The following is a 20,608-nucleotide window of genomic DNA, read 5'->3' as shown; positions in this document are numbered from 1 at the left end:
AGTGAAACCTCAGATGCTTTTGAGGGCTTTGGTGCTTCATACTTTATCTCGGTGGTACTTCATTAAATAGAAAGAAAAACATATATGTATGGTTTATATAACTACATATAGACAGGCAGGGAGTCACTCAGTCTTGTCCAACTCTTTGTGACCCCACAGACTGTAGCCTGTCAGGCTCCTCTATCCATGGAATTCTCCAGGCAAGAATACTGGAGTGGGTTACCATTTCCTTCTCCAGGGATCTTCCTAACCCAGGGATCAAACCTGGATCTCCTACATTGCAGTCAGATTCTTTACCATCTGAGGCACCAGGGTATACATAATTAAAATGAAAGAATTTTATGTATTTCCCATTTAGGGTTTAGGGTAATATGTATTTGAACATTTAATGAGAAAGCATTGTAAGTTTTTGGCTAAAACTCCATAAATATCTGGAAATATGCCATAGAATTTGGTTTCTAAATCTTCTTTTTAAATGCAGAGAGAGGTAAGTGAGTCTTTTAAATTAATTATGGCCGCCATTGTTTGGCACTCAGAAATGAGATCCCTTCTGAGTATAGAAATAAGTGAAGACCATTTTTTAGAAAACATTTACATTGTTTGCTTGGCTGCTTCTTCTATGCATGGGAAAATGTTTTTATGTTTGCTTCTGGAGTTGATGACAGTTTCAGTAATGCTGTATGTTGACCACATTTAGGGAAAAAATGGAAACTGAGTGTAATAGAAGAACCTCTCAGATAGAAGCCCAGTTTCAGGCTGATTGTCAGAAAGTCACTGAGAGATATGAACACGCCCTGCGGAGTCTGGAGGTGCACTACCGCCACCAGCTGAAGGAGCTCCTGGATCAACAATGTGAGGAGAGGTCCCAGTGGGAGTTTGAGAAGGACGAGCTCACCCAGGAATGTGCAGAAGCCCAGGAGCAGCTTAAAGAGACTCTCCAGAGGGAGAAAGCAACCTCTTTGGTCCTCACCCAGGAGAGAGAGATGCTAGAGAAAACATACAAGGAGCATTTGAATAGTATGGTTGTTGAGAGAGAGCAGCTACTACAGGACCTGGAAGATCTGAGAAAAGTGTCTGAAAGTCAGCAAAGTCTCCTGTCCAACCAGATACTTGAGCTGAAGAGCAGTCATGAAAGAGAGCTGAAGGACCGTGAGCAGATCTTGTGCCAGGCAGGCACTTCAGAGCAGCTGGTCAGCCAGAGGCTTGAACAGCTGCAAAGGGAACATGACCAGGAGAGGCAGGAAATGATGTCCAAGCTTCTGGTCATGGAGAGTGTCCACAGAGCAACCTGTGAGAAGGCAGATCGAGAGAGGGCTGAGATGAGCACAGAAATCTCCAGGCTCCAGAATAAAATCAAGGAGATGGAGCAGGTAGTGTCTCCTCCCTCCAGGCTTCAGAATAGCTGTCAAGTGATAGGAGGGGAGGAGGCAGAAGAAAATGGTGCCATGTCCCTGCTTCAGCAAGGAGAACAGCTGTTGGAAGAGAATGGAGATGTTCTCTTAAGCCTGCAAAGAGCCCATGAACGAGCAGTGAAGGAAAATGTGAAAATGGCAACTGAAATTTCTAGGTTGCAGCAGAGGCTGCAAAAATTAGAACCAGAGTCAGTAATGTCTTCTTGTTTAGATGAACCAGCTACTGGGCTCTTTGGAAATTCAGTGGAACAAACAGAGCCATTTTTACAGCCAAACCGAATCAAACAAGCAGAAGGTGGAACCACACAGCGTATTCTCAGTGACCTACAAGGCGATGAGGTCCGTGACCTCGAAAGTACAGAGACAAGCTCTGGGCAGAGACAGGTCAGAGTGGAGGAGTCTGAAGCATCAATAGAGAGTTTTTCTGAGCTTGAAAATAGTGAGGCGACCAGAACTGAAACCTGGGACCTGAAGAATCAGGTCGGCCAGCTTCGGGAACAGTTAATGATCTTACGTGCAGACTGCGATCGAGCGTCTGAAAAGAAACAGGACCTACTGTTTGATGTTTCTGTGCTAAAAAAGAAACTGAAGATGCTTGAAAGAATTCCCGAGGCTTCCCCCAAGTATAAAGTGTTATACGAAGATGCCAGTAGAGAAAATGAATGTCTTCAGGAAGAGCTGAGGATGATGGAGACGCGCTATGATGAAGCACTAGAAAGTAACAAAGAGCTCACTTCAGAAATGTTCAGATTACAGGATGAGCTAAAGAAGGTTGAAGAAATGACTGACACATTCCTTAGCCTGGAAAAGAGTTACAATGAGATCAAAAGAGAAAATGAGGAACTGCATGTTCTGGTTTTGAGACTTCAAGGCAAGATTGAGAAGCTACGAGAAAGAGCAGCGCTGCAGTGTGACTGCTTCTCCTTATGGGAAGCCCATTTAGATAATCTGGAAGTCGGACCTGATGAAAAGGTCTTTGAACTGAACCAAACACTGGATGAGCGTGTACCAAATGTTATGAGCGTGCACCATATTATAGAAGAACATTTGTATCAAGAAAACCAGTACCTAGAACAGGAGAATACACAGCTCTTGGAGAAAGTAAAAGCACATGAAATTGCCTGGCTACACGGAACACTCCAGACACATCGAGACAAGCTTGGAGCACAGAACCGAGTTGTACTGGAGGAAAACACTGCTCTCCTCGGCCTTCAAGACAAGCATTTTCAGCACCAGGCCACCATCGCAGAGTTAGAACGGGAGAAAAAAAAGCTGCAGGAGCTGACTAGAAAGTTGAGGGAAAGAGTCACTGCTTTAGTCAAGCAAAAGGATGTACCTTCTCAAGGAGAAAAGGAGGAAGAGCTGAAGGCAATGATGCATGACCTGCAAATCACATGCAGTGAGATGCAGCAGAAAGTTGAGCTTCTGAGGTAACGTATGCACCTTCTGCACTTCACGGAGTCTCACAGAGCACCTCACCAAATCTAACTCCTGCTGTTTGCGTGCCTAGAGAAACTAACCTGTTAGTCTTCACAAAGAGAGCAGTACTTTAGACTCCTTCTGCTTCTGTGTTGTATTAACAAGTAGAATAACCCAGCCTAGGAGGCATTCCTTCCTCTATAAGAAATCAGTGTTGTTCATTTGGGGGTGAAGGTTCATAATGGAGAGTGTTCGCTGTTTAACCATGTGCATCATTATTGTTTGTCGTCTTTAACTCTTTTCTAGCACTTCATTTGGATGGACAGACTTTTTTCCTTTGGCTAAATGTTATTTTCCTCATTTTGATGAAACAAGTTATGTGAGAATGAATGCCTTTTGTGTATTATTAACTCACTTGGTAGATAAGAACTTTCTTCTTATACTAATATGGGGAAAAAATGTTGTTTCATGGCCTATAGTTTTTCACTTACATCACTTACAGTGCATGCTGATATTCTATAGATATTGGAAATTCATCTTAGAACATACAATTTTTTGAGGAGCTATCAGATTTTAATGTGCTGAAAGAACAAAGACAAATATGATACTAATTTGAACCACTGCTCACTTGACTTTATAAAATATAGCAATAGTCTTCTAACAAATTTGGTTCAAAAAAATTGTAGAATTTACATCATGTCTGAAATATCTTAATGATATGGGGGAAAAAAACAAAATAATTCTAGGTGTAGTCTTTCCTCTTTTTATTTTAGACCGTTCTTAGTTCCAAAAATCATAATGAGATGAAAGAAATTAGAAGGTAACTGTTAGCGTACATGTTTTGGTATGTCCCTTTCATTTATGTAGTGAATTTTCTTTCTCTAGGTACCTTGGGATTTAAAACTAAAGCTCATACAGCTTAGTGATATGGCTTTTGTCTTTGAGGAGCAGGGAGGACTTGAGACTGAAATACAAAGAGTTATTTGCTCAAAGCAGTATGAGAAAGTCAGCAAGTAGGATGGGTACTGAGTTTCTTTTCTGTCTCAATGCTTAAGTGTTTTGGTCACACTTCCCTAATGTTTTTTAGTAAAATTCTTACTCCCCAAAAGGAATGAGTCACTGTCATAGCTTGATTTCCTAGTACCAAGAGACATACTAATTTAGGCTTTTCTTTTTAACTGGTATGGAATATGGATTTAATTGGAAGTTACTAGAAAGTGTTTTCCAAAGATGCCAGATGATGGCCTTTTTATAACTATTTTTTTTAAATCTCTGTACTGCAGATATGAATCTGAGAAGCTTCAAGAGGAAAATTCTATTTTGAGAAATGAAATTACTACTTTAAATGAAGAAGACAGCATTTCTAACCTGAAATTAGGGAAATTAAGTGGATCTCAGGAAGAAATGTGGTAAGATATATACTTAAATATTCTAAAGGCATTTTTGCAAGGACTGAAACTGTGGTACTTCAGTGTTTAAAGCCTAACTCTTAAGTTATATTTTCATTGTCCCTTTAGGCAAAAAATAGAAACTGTAAAACAGGAAAAAGCTGCAGTTCAGAAGATGGTTGAAAATTTAAAGAAACAGGTAAGAGGTATTTCTCAATGTTTCCTGATTCTAAAATTTTCTTTTTTTAAATTTGAAATTTATAGCACATGCCACTGGAAACATAGCCAATAACGGTAAGGTTGTAACTCTGAGTTTCAAAATGGAAACTTACCTCATGCTAATTCTAAATTCAGTTTCTATTTTTTGAAAATATATTTATTATTTTCAAAATGTGTATACATTATTTCTAGACTCTGGGTATTTAATACAAGCCATATAATCAGTGGAAATGGGGAGATGATAACCTCTAAACCAAACCTATGAAAACTAGCTCTATCCCTTATGTGTTTGTTTTTTTTAATTGGTGGAAAATTGCTTTACAATTTTGTGTTGGTTTTTGCCATACAGCAACATGAACCAGTCATAATTTTATATATACATATATATCCCTTCCTTCTTGAGCCTCTCTTCCCTCCCACTATCCCACATCTCTAGGTCATCACACAGTACCAGGCTAGGTCCCTGTTATTTAGCAACTTACCACTAACTATCTGTTTTACACATAATAGTGTATATATGTCAATGCTATTTTCTGAGTTCATCACACCCTCACCTTCTCCTGCTGTGTCTACAAGTCCATTCTCTACTAGGTTCATTGGTACCATTTTTCTAGATTCCATATATAAGTGTTAATGCACGATATTTGTTTTTCTCTTTCTGACTTCACTCTGTATAAGAGGCTCTAGGTTCATCCACCTCACTACAACTGACTCAGATTTGCTCCTTTTTATGTCAGAGTTATATTCCATTGTGTAAATGTACCACAACTTCTTTATCTGTTCATCTGTCAATGGACATCCAGGTTGCTTCCATGTCCTGGCTATTGTAAAGTGCTGCAGTGAACATTGGTATACATGTGTCTTTGAGAATGGTGGTTTTCTCAGGATATATGCCCAATAGTGGGATTGCTAGGTCATATGGTAGATTTAGTCTTTTAAGGAATCTCCATATTGTGTTCCATAATGGCTGTATCAGTTTATATTCCCACCAACAGTGCATAAGGTTTCCCCTTTCTCTACTTCCTCTCCGGAATTTATTGTTTGTAAATTTTTTGATGATGACCATTCTGACTGGAGTGAGGTGATAACTCATTGTAGTTTTGATTTGCATTTGTAATAATGAGTGATGTTGAGCATCTTTTCACGTGTTTATTAGCTATCTGTATGTCTTCTTTGGAGAAATGTCTGTTTAGGGCTTCTGCCCATTTTTTGATTGGGCTTTTTGTTTTTCTGATATTAAGCTATATGAGTTGCTTATATATTTTGGAGATTAACCCTTTGTCAGTTGCTTCATTTGCAATTATTTTCTCCCATTCTGAGGGTTGTCTTTTCATCTTGTTTATAGTTTCCTTTGCTGTGCAAAGGCTTTTAAGTTTTATTAGGTCCCATTTATTTACTTTTGTTTTTATTTCCATTAATCTAGGAGGTGGGTCAGAGAGAATTTTGCTGTGATTTACATCAAAGAGTGTACCGCCTGTGTTTTCCTCTCAGAGTATTATAGTTTCTGGCCTTACATTTAAGTCTTTAATCCATTTTGAGTGTATTTTTGTATATTGTGTTAGGAAGTGTTCTAATTTCATTCTTTCACATGTAGCTGTCCAATTTTCCCAGCACCACTTCTTGAAGACGCTGTCTTCTCTCCTTTGTATATTCTTGACTCCTTTTTCAAAGATAAGATGCCCATAGGTGCTTGGGTTTATTTCTGGGTTCTCTATCTTGCTCCATTGGTCTATATATCTGTTTTTGTGCCAGTACCATACTGTCTCAAGGACTGCAGCTCCTCGTGTGGTTTTCATTTAGGTTAGCCCCTTCCTCTTTCTTCAGCATAATTAAAAGCAGTAGGTTAAGAATAGAATTTTACAGATATAGAGTACTAGTTAGTCCATGTATATTTTCACAGAATTATGATTTATTTAGATAGTATGTGCCATTCAATGCCCTATTTGTATAATCTCAACAATGTGCAATTGTGTGACGAAAGGCCATTTGAGAATCAGTCTGAAGCAGTCAAAAGACAAGGACATTCTGGGAAAAGAGTATTTTCAGCATTTGAAATAGACAAGGTGTTAACATCCAAAATATATTTTGTACTCTTACAAATTGCAAAACCCAGTTGAAAATGGATAACTGATATGAATGGTCAAGACAGAAAAAAGAGCACATATAAAAAGAAAGTTAGCCTAATTATTCATTAGGGAAGGGCAAATTAAATGTTTCCTGTTTTTGCATATCAGATCAGTAAAAATTAAAGATTGATCTTGTCTAGTATTAAAAGGGAGTGAGAAAATGAATCTACTTATACATTGTTGATAGAACTATAAGTTGGTAGTGCTATGAAGAACACATTTTGGGGATGTCAATCAAAACAGTAATATATAAACATGCCTTCTAACCCAGCAGCCCCACTTCCAAAAATGAGATGCTAAATACAAAATGCCACCATGTATAAATGAATTTTCCAAAAGATTGTTTTTTTTATCAATATGAGAATGGATAAATGCAGTATGGAATGTCTTGCTACATGGAATACCTCATAGCCACATAAAAATATAGCATGTGCCAGTTTCTGAATGCACCGATTTGGAAAGATAAGAGTCTGTAAGATATTGTAAGTGGAGAAAGCAGAGTATCCAAACATCTGAAATTATGCAAATTTTCGATCTAAAGAAGAAAAACACTGTGTGTATATGTGTCTGTGAACGTGAAAGTCGCTCAGTCATGTCCGACTCTTTGGGACCCCGTGGAATTCTCCAGGCCAGAATACTGAAGTGGGTAGCCTTTCCCCTCTCCAGGGGATCTTCCCAACCCAGGAATTGAACCCAGGTCTCCTGCATTACAGGCAGATTCTTTACCAACTCAGCTATCAGTGAGGCCCTCATATGGGTTTGTATATGCATTGAAAACAATCTGGAGGGGGATGCATCCCTGTGGACAGTGGCTACCCCTGTGGAGTGGGATTGGACAAGAGTGTCTAATTGACTTTGTTGTAATGAGTATGTATTGTGTCTGCTATTAAACGTGTATGTGTGTGTATATATATAAACTATGTACATAGACAGGGTAAAAGAATTAATCTCTAAATAAGCTTTTTTAGCAGAAGTAGGATAACAAATTTTAAACACTTATTTCAATTTTAATTAGATTTCAGAATTAAAAACCAAAAACCAGCAGTTGGATTTGGAAAATATGAAGCTTAGCCAAAAGAACTCTCAGAATCAGAAAGAGCTGCAAGAACTTAATCAACGTCTGGCAGAAATGCTAAGCCAGAAGGACAAAGAGCCAGGGCACAGTGCATGTGAGGAATGGGAACAAGAAAAGTCTAATCTCAAAGAAGAACTGGAACACTGTAAATTGCAGGTATGGTCTACAGCTACTCTATAGCCTTTCTGGACGAAATCCCAATTAAAAAAATAAATGCTTATATTTAATTTCTTATACATTTAAGTCCTAATAATTAAAACAGTGTAGTGTTGGCACATGAGTAGAGAGATGAATAGAAAGTCTAGAACTAGACCCAGATACAAATGGAAACTTAGTATATAGCAAAGATGGGTTCTCAAATCACTGGGGTACAGGTGGACTTTTTAGTAAGTGGTGCCTGGACAACTCAGTAGACATTCAGAATTAAAGTCAAAAGACAGCTCATAAACTGGGGGAAAAAATATTTGCATCATATGCCACAACTGCTGCTGCTACTGCTAAGTCGCTTCAGTCGTGTCTGACTCTGTGCGACCCCATAGACGGCAGCCCACCAGGCTCCCCCATCCCTGGGATTCTCCAGGCAAGAACACTGGAGTGGGTTGTCATTTCCTTCTCCAGTGCATGAAAGTGAAAAGTGAAAGTGAAGTCGCTCATAAACTGGGGAAAAAAATATTTGCATCATATGCCACAACTGCTGCTACTGCTAAGTCGCTTCAGTCGTGTCCGACTCTGTGCGACCCCATCGACGGCAGCCCACCAGGCTCCCCCGTCCCTGGGATTCTCCAGGCAAGAACACTGGAGTAAGTTGCCATTTCCTTCTCCAATGCATGAAAGTGAAAAGTGAAAGTGAAGTCATTCAGTAGTGTCGACTCTTCGCGACCCCATGGACTGCAGCCTACCAGTCTCCTCCGTCCATGGGATTTTCCAGGCAAGAGTACTGGAGTGGGGTGCCATCACCTTCTCCGCATATGCCACAAACAGTGGGGCTAGTATTCCTACTATGTAAAGAACTCTTAAAAATCAAAGGACTTAGGATCAAAATCTGATAGCAAAATGGGGGGAAATGCATGAACAAAATAGTCACACACAAAGAAAAAGAGATAAAAATGGCTGTCAAACCTATGAAAAAATATTCAAAGTTACTCAGAATTAGAGAAATGCAAATAAAGCAACACTGATATCTCATTTCTCACCTATGAGATTGGCAACAATTTAAAAATATAACAACACATTCTGTTGGCACAAGTTTGGAAAATCAGGCACTTTCATACATTGCTGGTGGGATATAAACTGGTACCATATTTCTGGAAGGAAATTTGGCAATATCTAAGGAATGATGCTAAAGCTGAAACTCCAGTACTTTGGCCACCTCATGCGAAGAGTTCTCATTGGAAAAGACTCTGATGCTGGGAGGGACTGGGGGCAGGAGGAGAAGGGGATGACAGAGGATGAGATGGCTGGATGGCATCACTGACTCAATGGATGTGAGTTTGAGTGAACTCTGGGAGATGGTGATGGGCAGGGAGGCCTGGCGTGCTGTGATTCATGGGGTCGCAAAGAGTCAGACACGACTGAGTGACTGAACTGAACTGAACAAAATTATATATGTACTTACTTGTATGCTAGCAATCTTATTTCTAGGAATTTACCCTAAAGATATTCCTCCAAAAATATGAAATTCACATGCACAGGGTTGGTTATTCATTGCAGCATTGTTTGTAACTGCAAAGTATTGGAAACAACCTAGATGCCCACACATAGGAGAGTTGTTGGATAAATGCAATGGAGTCACACCATGGAGGAGTATTATACAGGTTAAAAAAAAGAAAAAGAATGAATGAGAAAGATCTCTTGGTATGAAATTATTTCCAGGACACACTAGAAATAGGTGAAAAAGGAAAAGCTGAAAAGCATATCTAAGAGTCTCTCTAGTATGTCTCCAACCATGTAAGAAAGAAGGGGATATTAGACAACACACATGTATTTGTGTAAAAGAAATACAGAATTTTTGGAAAAGAAATACAGAAATGATAAACCAGGTAACTAAAGAGATGCTTCCATATAGGGGGCAAATGGGAAAGGAATGCAAGAGAGGTATGGGAATGTGATAGCAGGGATGAGGAAGGGAGTGACACTTCTGAGAACCTTTTCATATAGTCCGATGCTTAGAACCATAGTCATGTTTCACACTCTCTTCACATACCCCCTCAAATAAACAAGCAAAACCAATCCAGAAAATAAAGATCAGGGGAGGGGGGAACTAAATGGAACACAAACACTAACAAGTGAAACTAACAGTGTTATGAGTGGATAACAACCATGATGTGGAAGAAAATAAGCAATTTAGAAATTAGTATCTTGACTGTACATGGTAAGGTTAAGACAAAAGGAAGTGTACATAAATGCTACAATAGTCACTAAATGTATTTCTCATGAGGGTGTATGTTAGTGATTCTGGAACTACTCTGTGTATACCAGAATTGAACAAATAAGTAAATATATTGTAGATAGTAAGAACTGAGTTTCTCATTTTGGGGCAAGGAGGTTGGAAATGGGGAAACTAGGAAGGCTAAAATGAACCTTCTGATGTTGGATTGGAATTTGAGTTAATAGAATAAACTCATTATTTGTTTAGTGTATAGGCAGATACAGAAATGTAGATGTGTATATATGAATGGAGCACCCAAATATTGGTTTCTGAACCCTGTTCTCCTATATGAGAAACCCGGGCTTCTTGGAGAGATGATTGATCCCAAGGCTGGTGAAGGGTCAATTCAAAATGAGCCTGGAACATCTCATGGTGCCAGAAAAAAAAAGGTACCCCCGAAAAAAATGGGGCATGTTAAAAGGACAGGACGCAACCTGAAGAAGCTCCTAATGGCCAAAGCTGAAATAATTTGATCAACAAAATAAAGCATAGCACAAAATAAGCATAATTATAAAATACAGAATGAAATGAGTATCTGTAGGTCTGTACTGTTAGAATAGGTAAATAAAGGGGAGAGAAATAACAGCTCTTCCTTACAATAGAATTCCAATTAATAAATGTAGAAGGAAGGAAGGAAATAACAAGTCTTCATTAAGCAAATACCGAAGTAGTAATTGTCAATAAAATCCACTGATAGACACTAAAATTAATAAGCAAATGCTTAAGAAAAAACAGTTTGCATGGTCTCAAAGCATCTGCTCCCCAGAGAAAGATAGTAACTTTACAGTGGAGAATCTTCAAAAATAAACTTAAGAAATCATGTTTATACCATTTTAGTGGAAAGTTTGTTAAAAGATAGTTTTGGTTAGTTCCATTGAGTACAAATAATCTTAAAACAGTATGTCATTGAGTATGGACTGTTTTTTCCTTAATGCTGCCTTTTGTGACCTTATTAAGTTTCCCTAGGCTGAATGAGTGTGTTATTTGACTTTTCAATTTTTTTTTCTTAGTCTTCCACTTTAGTGTCTTCTTTGGAGGCAGAACTTTCTGAAGTTAAAATACAGACTCACATCGTGGAACAGGAAAACCTCCTTCTCAAAGATGAATTGGAGAAAGTAAAACAAGTAAGACTGTGTGCAGCTTAGGTGGGGGCAAGGAGATACGTGTGGGAGTCATAGAATAACATGCACCAGATTGTCTTTTTAATTTTAGCCGTTGAGAGTCCCTTTTACTGAATCCTGTTAACTAGCTTATTGCTTAGTGAAGTTCAGGACTTGCAATACAAGTCTAATTTATAAGAGCTCCTATCACTAATTCTCCAAATGTTGTTCTAGTTATATAACTTACGTGTGTTGTAGGCTGACATTCTATTAATTTACTATAAATGAATCCCAGCCATTTCAGTTTAAGAAATGTGTTGCTCTACCTTCGCCCAGCCAGGTGTTAAGGAAATATAAATTTGCCTAAAAAACTGGTGACTTTCTTGCTAATAACTTTAATAACTATTCACCCAGATTTGTGAGACCCAGGTTCTCCCTTTTTCTCATAGTGAGTTTGAGGCATCTATCTTGGGCAGAAGAATAGATTCTAGAGCATTATGAGGGATGTGGTCTCACCTATGAATTTGGCTTTAAAAAGCATATTTCAAAGTTTCAAGCAAAGACCTAATTTTAAGTCCACCTTAAAATTTATATGCTGAACATTGTCCAATTTTATTCTTTATTCTGAATTTTTCAGTGAGTACATGAATTTATCAGTTTATGCAATCTTGATATATAATAGGAGAATTTAGTTTTTCCATTTTATTTGTTTCACCAAAGGAGTACTTTAATACCATGATATCTTTAGATTATAAAATTCTCTTGTGTCTATCCAACCTATGAGCATAAAGGTGTCCTTCTCTGATGCTGAAATAGAGTCTGTACCACTGGGTGTGTTATATTTGCGTTGATCCCTAATTGACAGCCATAAGTCTTGATTTCCTAATAAGATTTTAGACTCAGGGAATTTGTATCTCTTCCAGTGCCTAGTAGAGTACGGGTATCTATTAGGTGCTTTATAAGAACCTTTTCCAGTCAGATGCTGCTATGCAAGGTATAGCTGTCCTGCCATAGCAGAAGCTGTCCGCCCATATAAACATTCCAGAAGTTAAAAGGCCCTTCTGTGTTATATAAGTATTCCAGGACTGTTATTACCAAATTTATCCTAATTAACTTGGGCATGCTTTTCTCCTTTTTCTTTTTCTGTTGTTCAACCTTTCAGACGATAATGATGGGTCCCGTGTCCAAGCATGGGAAATGTATGTGCTGTGATTTTGCCAAGTTATGGATCAAAAGAAAAGGAGCAGAGTTGAGAGTAAAGCAACATGATTAGGACATCATTTTGGCACATTTTTCTTGCATGTGAGCCCTTTTGCTCTTGGTAGGAAGTTGTTCATGGTCCCTGGACTCTTGGATCACAGAAGTAGGATGGTGTCAGCCCATTGTTGCTGCCATACAGCTTGGACCTAGAAAGCACATGCTGCTCTGTATGACATAATCATTTCTTGTTCACAAAATAGTTTTGTTGTTATTATCTGTTGCACTGAAAAGAAACATGAGTAGCACATGACAGTCTGTAGACACCCAAAATGGTACCAGGCTTTGTGAGGGTCTGGGGATAGGGAGGCAAGGTAGTGAGTAAAGGACAAAAGTCCTTTATTAACCAATGCCCAGGTACATAGATTTTCCTTCATCTTTCTGACTTGTTTAGATTTGTAAATTATGCTGAATTTGTTGCCAGTTGAAGACAAGATTCAATCCTTAACGTCTGTTTTGTTATACTGTTCCAAAAGACCTTCAGGTAAAACGATAAAGGTGGCCATAAAATCATGACAGTAAATAATTGAAAATTGAAAGCCAGGTGAAGCAGAGGGAGATGGAAAACATATGAACTCTAAAAGTGTAAGAAACAGTCTCTTTAAGGCAGTGTTTGTGGGGGGTGGAGACTGCTCCTGCACACCAAGCTGTTTAGCAGTATCTGGGGTCACATTTGGTTTCCACACTGGGTATACGAGGCAGGGAGTGTGTGCTACTGGAATCTAATAGGTAATGCCTGGGATGTTGTCGGCCATCCTACAGTGCATAGGACAGTCCCCCATGACAAGAAATTACCTGGCCCTGAGGGTCAGTAGTGCTAAAGTTGATGATGAAAAGGAACAAAAAGTTTTTGGTTAATCGTGATTCCATAAAATGCAGAAGAAGCAACTATGTCCGTACCAGCAACATTTTCCTAAGCCAGTCAATTTAAGCATCTCCCAAAGTGAAGGGTATGTAAAATGAGCTGAAAAAGACTGATTGATTTATCTTTAAACTTGCCTTTGTGTTGGTTGATACATTATATGTGGTTGATGCCAATTCTGTATTCTTGATTGAAAAAAGATTTTTTTTCTAGTTAAAAAAGAATGAGGAAAATGTTTTGTCATATGTACCCAAGTTAAATTGATGACAGAATGGCAATATGTTATTTATTTTATACTGAAGGTAAAACAGAAGGCTGGGACCATTACTTAACAATGTCTGGTAGATTTTTGCCTGAGCAGACATTTCGGCAGTCAATTGGAGAATTGGGAGAAGCAGGGGACATTTTTGTCAAAGTTAATTATAGTCCCCTGGAGTGTATATGTCCTTGAAAATAGATAGGGAAATGGCAACAGCCATGAAAATGTCCTGTCTATAAATACGTTCATGAGATGTGATGGGTGGGCTCATTTGTTTATCCCTTGCAGCTCTGCAGATGTCCTGATCTCTCTGACTTCCAGCAAAAAATTTCTAGTATTCTAAGCCACAATGAAAAACTGCTGAAAGAAAAGGAAGCTCTAAGTGAAGAATTAAATATCTGTGTTGATAAGGTAATAAAAATAAGACTTTACCATCGTCATATGGTATGTACCATAATGAACATTTCTGTAATGCCAGGGGCATATGGGCCCACTGTGTTAGCCTAAAAGTCTCCCGGAACAGCATTTTGCTGGCGTTTTGTGACCTTAGAGCTCCTGAAGCCATTAGTTTTTTCTTTTATTGAAGTATAGTTGATTTACAATATTGTGTTAGTTTCAGGTATACAACAAAGTGATTTGGCCGTGTGTGTGTGTACTTCTTTTTTTGGATTCTTTTCCATTATAGATTATTACAAGATATTGAATATAATTCCCTGTGCCATACAGTAAATCCTTATTTATTTTATATATAGCAGTGTATATCTGTTAGTCATACTCCTAATTTATCCCTCCCACTCTTCCTCTTTGGTAACCGTAAGTGTGTTTTCCATGTGTGTGTCTGTTTCCGTTTTGTATTAATAAGTTCATTTGTATTATTTTTTTAGATTTCACATATAAGTGATATCATGTAATATTTGTCTTTGTCTGACTTGCTTCACTTGGTATGATAATCTCTTGGCCCATCCCTGTTGCTACAAATGGCATTATTTTATTTTTTTGTTGGCTGAGTAATATACCATGGTGTATTTGTATACCACATGTGTATTTATAATCCATAAAAATTTTAGTATTATTTGTTCTAGTTCTGTGTAAAAAAGTCATCAATAATTTGATAGGGATCACATTAAATCTGTAGATTGCTAAAGCCATGATTTTAACAGGAATCTAGATTAGTTGTTTAATAAATGTTAAATACAGTAATATAAAGATTGTCTCATTTTAATAATTATTGCTACTTGATGTATATTACTTAAATATATCACTAGTTTACTTACATATAACATGAATATTATGTATTTAAGGATCTGAAGCCCATTACATAGTTACTTTTTTTTCTACTATATTTTCCCTGCCAAATCCAGAAACACTGCTTTTGTTACGTTTGCCTTAATAGACACTCTCTGTTTTCCTATTGTGGCACACTCTTGGGATTTCTAATTGCCTTCCAGCCCTTCATGTCTCACCCACAAAACATGAGGCAATGAGAAAGAAAAATGGAAATCCCCAAAGAAAAGAGACTCTTCAAAATTAAAGAAAAGAGAGTCAAGGAAACGTTTGTCTTCTACCTTGCCCCAATCCACTATGTAAAGAGATGGTACTTGATGGAGGCATATGAATTGAGGCTAGACATATTTGCAAAAATGCTGTTACCTCTTTTCTTTTCCTGAAACAGTTGGCAAAATCAAGTCTTTTAGAGCACAGAATTGCTACTATGAAGCAAGAACAGAAGTCTTGGGAACACCAGAGTGAAAGCTTAAAGTCACAACTAGTGGCTTCACAGGAAAAGGTGTGTGGACAATTCTTGTTTCATCCACATAGTTAATTTTTTCCTATATCTTCCAGCAGAACTCCAAGTGAAAACAATGTTCTAAGTGGATGTGGTCTAAAAGGGTTCAGAATGATTCAAGTTAACTAATATTTGACACATGTTACAGTATAATAAAATAAGTTGAACAGTGTTTCCTCCAAAGTTCATTATTATGAAATAATCATGAGATTGTCTCATCACTGTGAGATTATTTATTTATGAAAGCTTAAGAATAGTGCACAAAAATGACTTCTTATTTCTAATTTAGAATTAGCATTTCTCAGGCATGTTCATGCCCTATTATAGTTAAAGATATCTATTGACATTCCATTTACCAATTTAAATTTTTAAAAATTGAAATATAAATGAGATATTAGCATGGAGTAGGGTTCTACAAAGATATGGTTTTATTTTAAACTGAGAGGTCCTTTGCAAAACAACACCACAGTCTAAAATGTAATTTCTACAATATTCAGTAAAATTATCTATTGTGATGCCAGCTGGTACTCCTTAGTTCTGTAAGATATCACTTGGTAATACACCAGATGACTGGACCAGCAGTACCTTGCTCAAGGTATATTTCATTATTCTCTTAAATATAACATAACATCCTGTAAAGATACATAATATCCTGGTTTGCCCTGAGCAACTGAAAAGAGCTGGATGTAGGAAGTAGAAACAGAAGGGACTTTGAAGTTCTTTGTCTTAGTTCATTCATACATGCACATGCTATAGCTGAGACCATGAGGATTTGTCATTTGTTCTGACGTAGGTTCAGAATTTAGAAGACACTCTCCAGAATGTAAACCTACAAATGTCCCGAATTAAATCTGATCTACGAGTGACTCAGCAGGAAAAGGAAGCTTTAAAGCAAGAAGTGATGTCTCTACACAAGCAACTTCAGAATGCCAGTGACAAGGTAATTTCTTTTCTTTATTGAGGTATGACTTTATACAGTAAAAGGCACACAGTTTTAGTTTATAACTTATTTTTACACATATATATGTACCTATATGTAAATGTGTATTTTACCTAGAATGTGTGTATGTATGTTTGTGTAACCACCTCCTAGCTCAAAATAAAGAACATTTCCAGCACCCAGTAGGCTCTCTTGTGTCCTCTTCAGTTGACAACCCCAAGGGAACGACTTCTCTACCTTCTGTCACCATAGGTTAGGGATGCTTGTTTCTGAACTTCACATAAATGGAACCATCAGTTCAGTTCAGTTCAGTCACTCAGTTGTGTCCGACTCTTTGCAACCCCATGAATCCCAGCACGCCAGGCCTCCCTGTCCATCATCAACTCCCGGAGGTCACCCAGATTCACGTCCATCAAGTCAGTGATGCCATCCAGCCATCTCATCCTCTGTTGTCCCCTTCTCCTCCTGCCCCCAATCCCTCCCAGCATCAGAGTCTTTTCCAATGAGTCAACTCTTCCCATGAGGTGGCCAAAGTACTGGAGTTTCAGCTTTAGCATCATTCCTTCCAAAGAAATCCCAGGGCTGATCTCCTTCAGAATGGACTGGTTGGATCTCCTTGCAGTCCAAGGGACTCTCAAGAGTCTTCTCCAACACCACAGTTCAAAAGCATCAATTCTTTGGCACTCAGCCTTCTTCACAGTCCAACTCTCACATCCATACATGACCACAGGAAAAACCATAGCCTTGACTAGACGGACCTTTGTTGGCAAAGTAATATCTCTGCTTTTGAATATGCTATCTAGGTTGGTCAACTTTCTTTCCAAGGAGTAAGCGTCTTTTAATTTCATGGCTGCAGTCACCATCTGCAGTGATTTTGGAGCTCAAAAAAATAAAGTCTGACACTGTTTCCACTGTTTACCCATCTGTTTCCCATGAAGTGATGGGACCGGATGCCATGATCTTCATTTTCTGAATGTTGAGCTTTAAGCCAACTTTTTCACTCTCCACTTTCACTTTCATCAAGAGGCTTTTTAGTTGCCCTTCACTTTGTGCCATAAGGGTGGTGTCATCTGCATATCTGAGGTTATTGATATTTCTCCCGGCAATCTTGATTCCAGCTTGTGTTTCTTCCAGTCCAGCGTTTCTCATGATATACTCTGCATATAAGTTAAATAAGCAGGGTGACCATATACAGCCTTGATGTATTCCTTTTCCTATTTGGAACCAGTCTGTTGTTCCATGTCCAGTTCTAATTGTTGCTTCCTGACCTGCATACAGATTTCTCAAGAGGCAGGTCAGATGATCTGGTATTCCCATCTCTTTCAGAATTTTCCACAGTTTATTGTGATCCACACAGTCAAAGGGTTTTGCATAGTCAATAAATCAGAAATAGATGTTTTTCTGGAACTCTTGCTTTTTCCATGATCCAGCAGATGTTGGCAATTTGATCTCTGGTTCCTCTGCCTTTTCTAAAACCAGCTTGAACATCAGGAAGTTCACAGTTCACATATTGCTGAAGCCTGGCTTGGAGAATTTTGAGCATTACTTTACTAACATGTGAGATGAGTACAATTGTGTGGTAGTTTGAGCATTCTTTGGCATTGTCTTTCTTTGGGATTGGAATGAAAACTGACCTTTTCCAGTCCTGTGGCCACTGCTGAGTTTTCCAAATTTGCTGGCATATTGAGTGTGGCACTTTCACAGCATCATCTTTCAGGATTTGAAATAGCTCAACTGGAATTCCATCACCTCCACTAGCTTTGTTCGTAGTGATGCTTTCTAAGGCCCACTTGACTTCACATTCCAGGATGTCTGGCTCTAGGTCAGTGATCACACCATTGTGATTATCTGGGTCATGAAGATCTTTTTTGTACAGTTCTTCTTGTATTCTTGCCACCTCTTCTTAATATCTTCTGCTTCTGTTAGGTCCATACCATTTCTGTCCTTTATCGAGCCCATCTTTGCATGAAATGTTCCCTTGGTATCTCTAATTTTCTTGAAGAGATCTCTAGTCTTTCCCATTCTGTTGTTTTCCTCTATCTTTGCATTGACCACTGAGGAAGGCTTTCTTATCTCTTCTTGCTATTCTTTGGAACTCTGCATTCAGATGCTTATATCTTTCCTTTTCTCCTTTGCTTTTTGCTTCTCTTCTTTTCACAGCTATTTGTAAGGCCTCCCCAGACAGCCATTTTGCTTTTTTGCATTTCTTTTCCATGAGGATGGTCTTGATCCCTGTCTCCTGTACAATGTCACGAACCTCATTCCATAGTTCATCAGGCACTCTATCAGATCTAGGCCCTTAAATCTATTTCTCACTTCCACTGTATAATCATAAGGGATTTGATTTAGGTCATACCTGAATGGTCTAGTGGTTTTCCCTACTTTCTTCAATTTAAGTCTGAATTTGGCAATAAGGAGTTCATGATCTGAGCCACAGTCAGCTCCTGGTCTTGTTTTTGCTGACTGTATAGAGCTTCTCCATCTTTGGCTGCAAAGAATATAATCAATCTGATTTCAGTGTTGACCATCTGGTGATGTCCATGTGTAGAGTCTTCTCTTGTGTTGTTGCAAGAGGGTGTTACAAGGTAATTTTTTATATTTTGCAAGTCAAAAGACCATGGGTAAAAACATTTTGATATATAAAGTGTCTGATTTTAATATATCACAATGCTGCATCTGTTTGCAAATAAATTAAGAATATATGTAGACAGCATATCAAAAAGCAGAGACATTACTTTGCCAACAAAGGTCTGTCTAGTCAAGGCTATGGTTTTTCCAGTAGTCATTTAAGGATGTGAGAGTTGGACTATAAAGAAAGCTGAGCACCGAAGAATTGATGCTTTTGAACTGTGGTGTTGGAGAAGACTCTTGAGAGTCCCTTGGTTGCAAAGAGATCCAACCAGTCCATCCTGAAGGAGATCAGTCCTGAATATTCATTGGAAGGACTGATGCTGAAGCTGAAACTCCAATACTTTGGCCACCTGATGCGAAGAGCTATCTCATTTGAAAGGACCCTGATGCTGGGAAAGATTGAGGGCAGGAGGAGAAGGGGACAACAGAAGATGAGATGGTTGGATGGCATCATTGACTCAAAGGACATGAGTTTGAGTAAACTCCAGGAGTTGGTGATGGACAGGGAGGCCTGGCGTGCTGTGGTTCATGCCGTCGCAAAGAATCGGACATGACTAAGCGACTGAACTGAATTGCTTTTGTCCTACCTTAAAAATTGGTGCTAAATTCAGCTACTTTATCTCCTGCTGATACTTTTTTTTAACTGTGGTTTTAAAAAAAAAAAAACATAATAGTTTCCATTTAAAAAATTTACTTTGGGGCTGAAATGTTTTTCAAAATGAGACTGTACCATTTTTTTTCTTTTTCATGTTTTGGCTTGAAAAGCAAAAGGCTTATCTAGTTGTGATACCTTAAAAAAAATTTTTTTAAAGCATCTTTCAGGATCAAAAAAAAAAAACCACTGTGGTAGCTTAAAGCATATTCCTGAGTTCAGGCCTCAATTATATGGATGATACGTGCTTTGGATTCTAAAAAAAGGATATGATTGCATATGTGAAAATGAAAGTAGAGTTTGGCATGTGAACCCTTTCAAGTTAGCTGTGCAATTCAGAGTTCTCTTTGTGTCCTGTGTTTACCAAAATAATGCTTATATGGATTCAAAGCATAACTTCATAAGAATGAGGTAATCTTTAAGGACACTAGTCTCTGTGCACTTGGGTCCTATGTGGAACTGGGCATTGCCCTACAGTCAGCTTTGCTATTAGATTTGATAGAGCTGTTTTGCCAAAGACCATTTAAAACAGAATTTCCGAACCTTTTTTTAAAATAAAAAACTCAAGAATATTGTTTTACTTTTATCTATATATACCTGTGCTCACTCACATTAGAAGACACTCAAAAAAGAAATCAGCTTGTTTTTTAAGGCTTAACTCTGTTAATTCTCTCTTAAGAACTGGGCCCCAGAAATAGGCATCCATCCATCAGGATTCCATAACCAACAGCAAAGGCTGTCCTGGGACAAGCTGGATCACCTGATAAACGAGGAACAACAGCTACTTTGGCAAGAGAATGAGAGAGTCCAAACCATGGTACAGAACACCAAACCGGAACTCATACACTCCCGGGAGAAGGTAACTTGAAAAGTTGCACGTGGTAGCCTAGGTTTGTAAGTCAATGTTTGATATGATGGCAGTGATTCTAGGGTATGGATTTGAGTATTCTGGTGTGGCAGGCTTATTTTAAGAATGTATAATTTATCATTTACTTGCAATATAATTTTATCATGATATGTTTGTATACTATTTTTTGTATAAGCAGTTCTATAT

General features: G+C 38.2%; 1 protein-coding gene across 9 annotated transcripts in view; it reads left to right on the top strand.

Annotated features, from left to right (window-relative positions):
* Positions 1 to 20,608, top strand: part of NIN (ninein) — a 107,738-nt gene that overhangs the window by 69,881 nt on the left and 17,249 nt on the right. For all 9 annotated transcript variants that reach the window (XR_011568821.1, XR_011568820.1, XM_019968656.2 and 6 more), the window contains 9 exons: positions 698 to 2,842; positions 4,115 to 4,240; positions 4,349 to 4,418; positions 7,580 to 7,795; positions 11,078 to 11,191; positions 13,834 to 13,956; positions 15,218 to 15,331; positions 16,125 to 16,271; positions 20,234 to 20,413. Coding sequence is in view for 7 of the 9 variants with exons in the window: in XM_019968656.2 (XP_019824215.2) it covers positions 698 to 2,842; positions 4,115 to 4,240; positions 4,349 to 4,418; positions 7,580 to 7,795; positions 11,078 to 11,191; positions 13,834 to 13,956; positions 15,218 to 15,331; positions 16,125 to 16,271; positions 20,234 to 20,413 (3,235 nt within the window). In the remaining 2 variants the exon portion in view is untranslated. The remainder of the gene's footprint in view (positions 1 to 697; positions 2,843 to 4,114; positions 4,241 to 4,348; positions 4,419 to 7,579; positions 7,796 to 11,077; positions 11,192 to 13,833; positions 13,957 to 15,217; positions 15,332 to 16,124; positions 16,272 to 20,233; positions 20,414 to 20,608) is intronic.

This window comes from Bos indicus, chromosome 10 (assembly GCF_029378745.1).
Source record: "Bos indicus isolate NIAB-ARS_2022 breed Sahiwal x Tharparkar chromosome 10, NIAB-ARS_B.indTharparkar_mat_pri_1.0, whole genome shotgun sequence".
In the NCBI taxonomy this organism is placed as follows: domain Eukaryota; kingdom Metazoa; phylum Chordata; class Mammalia; order Artiodactyla; family Bovidae; genus Bos; species Bos indicus.
This window is presented reverse-complemented; position numbering and strand designations above follow the sequence as displayed.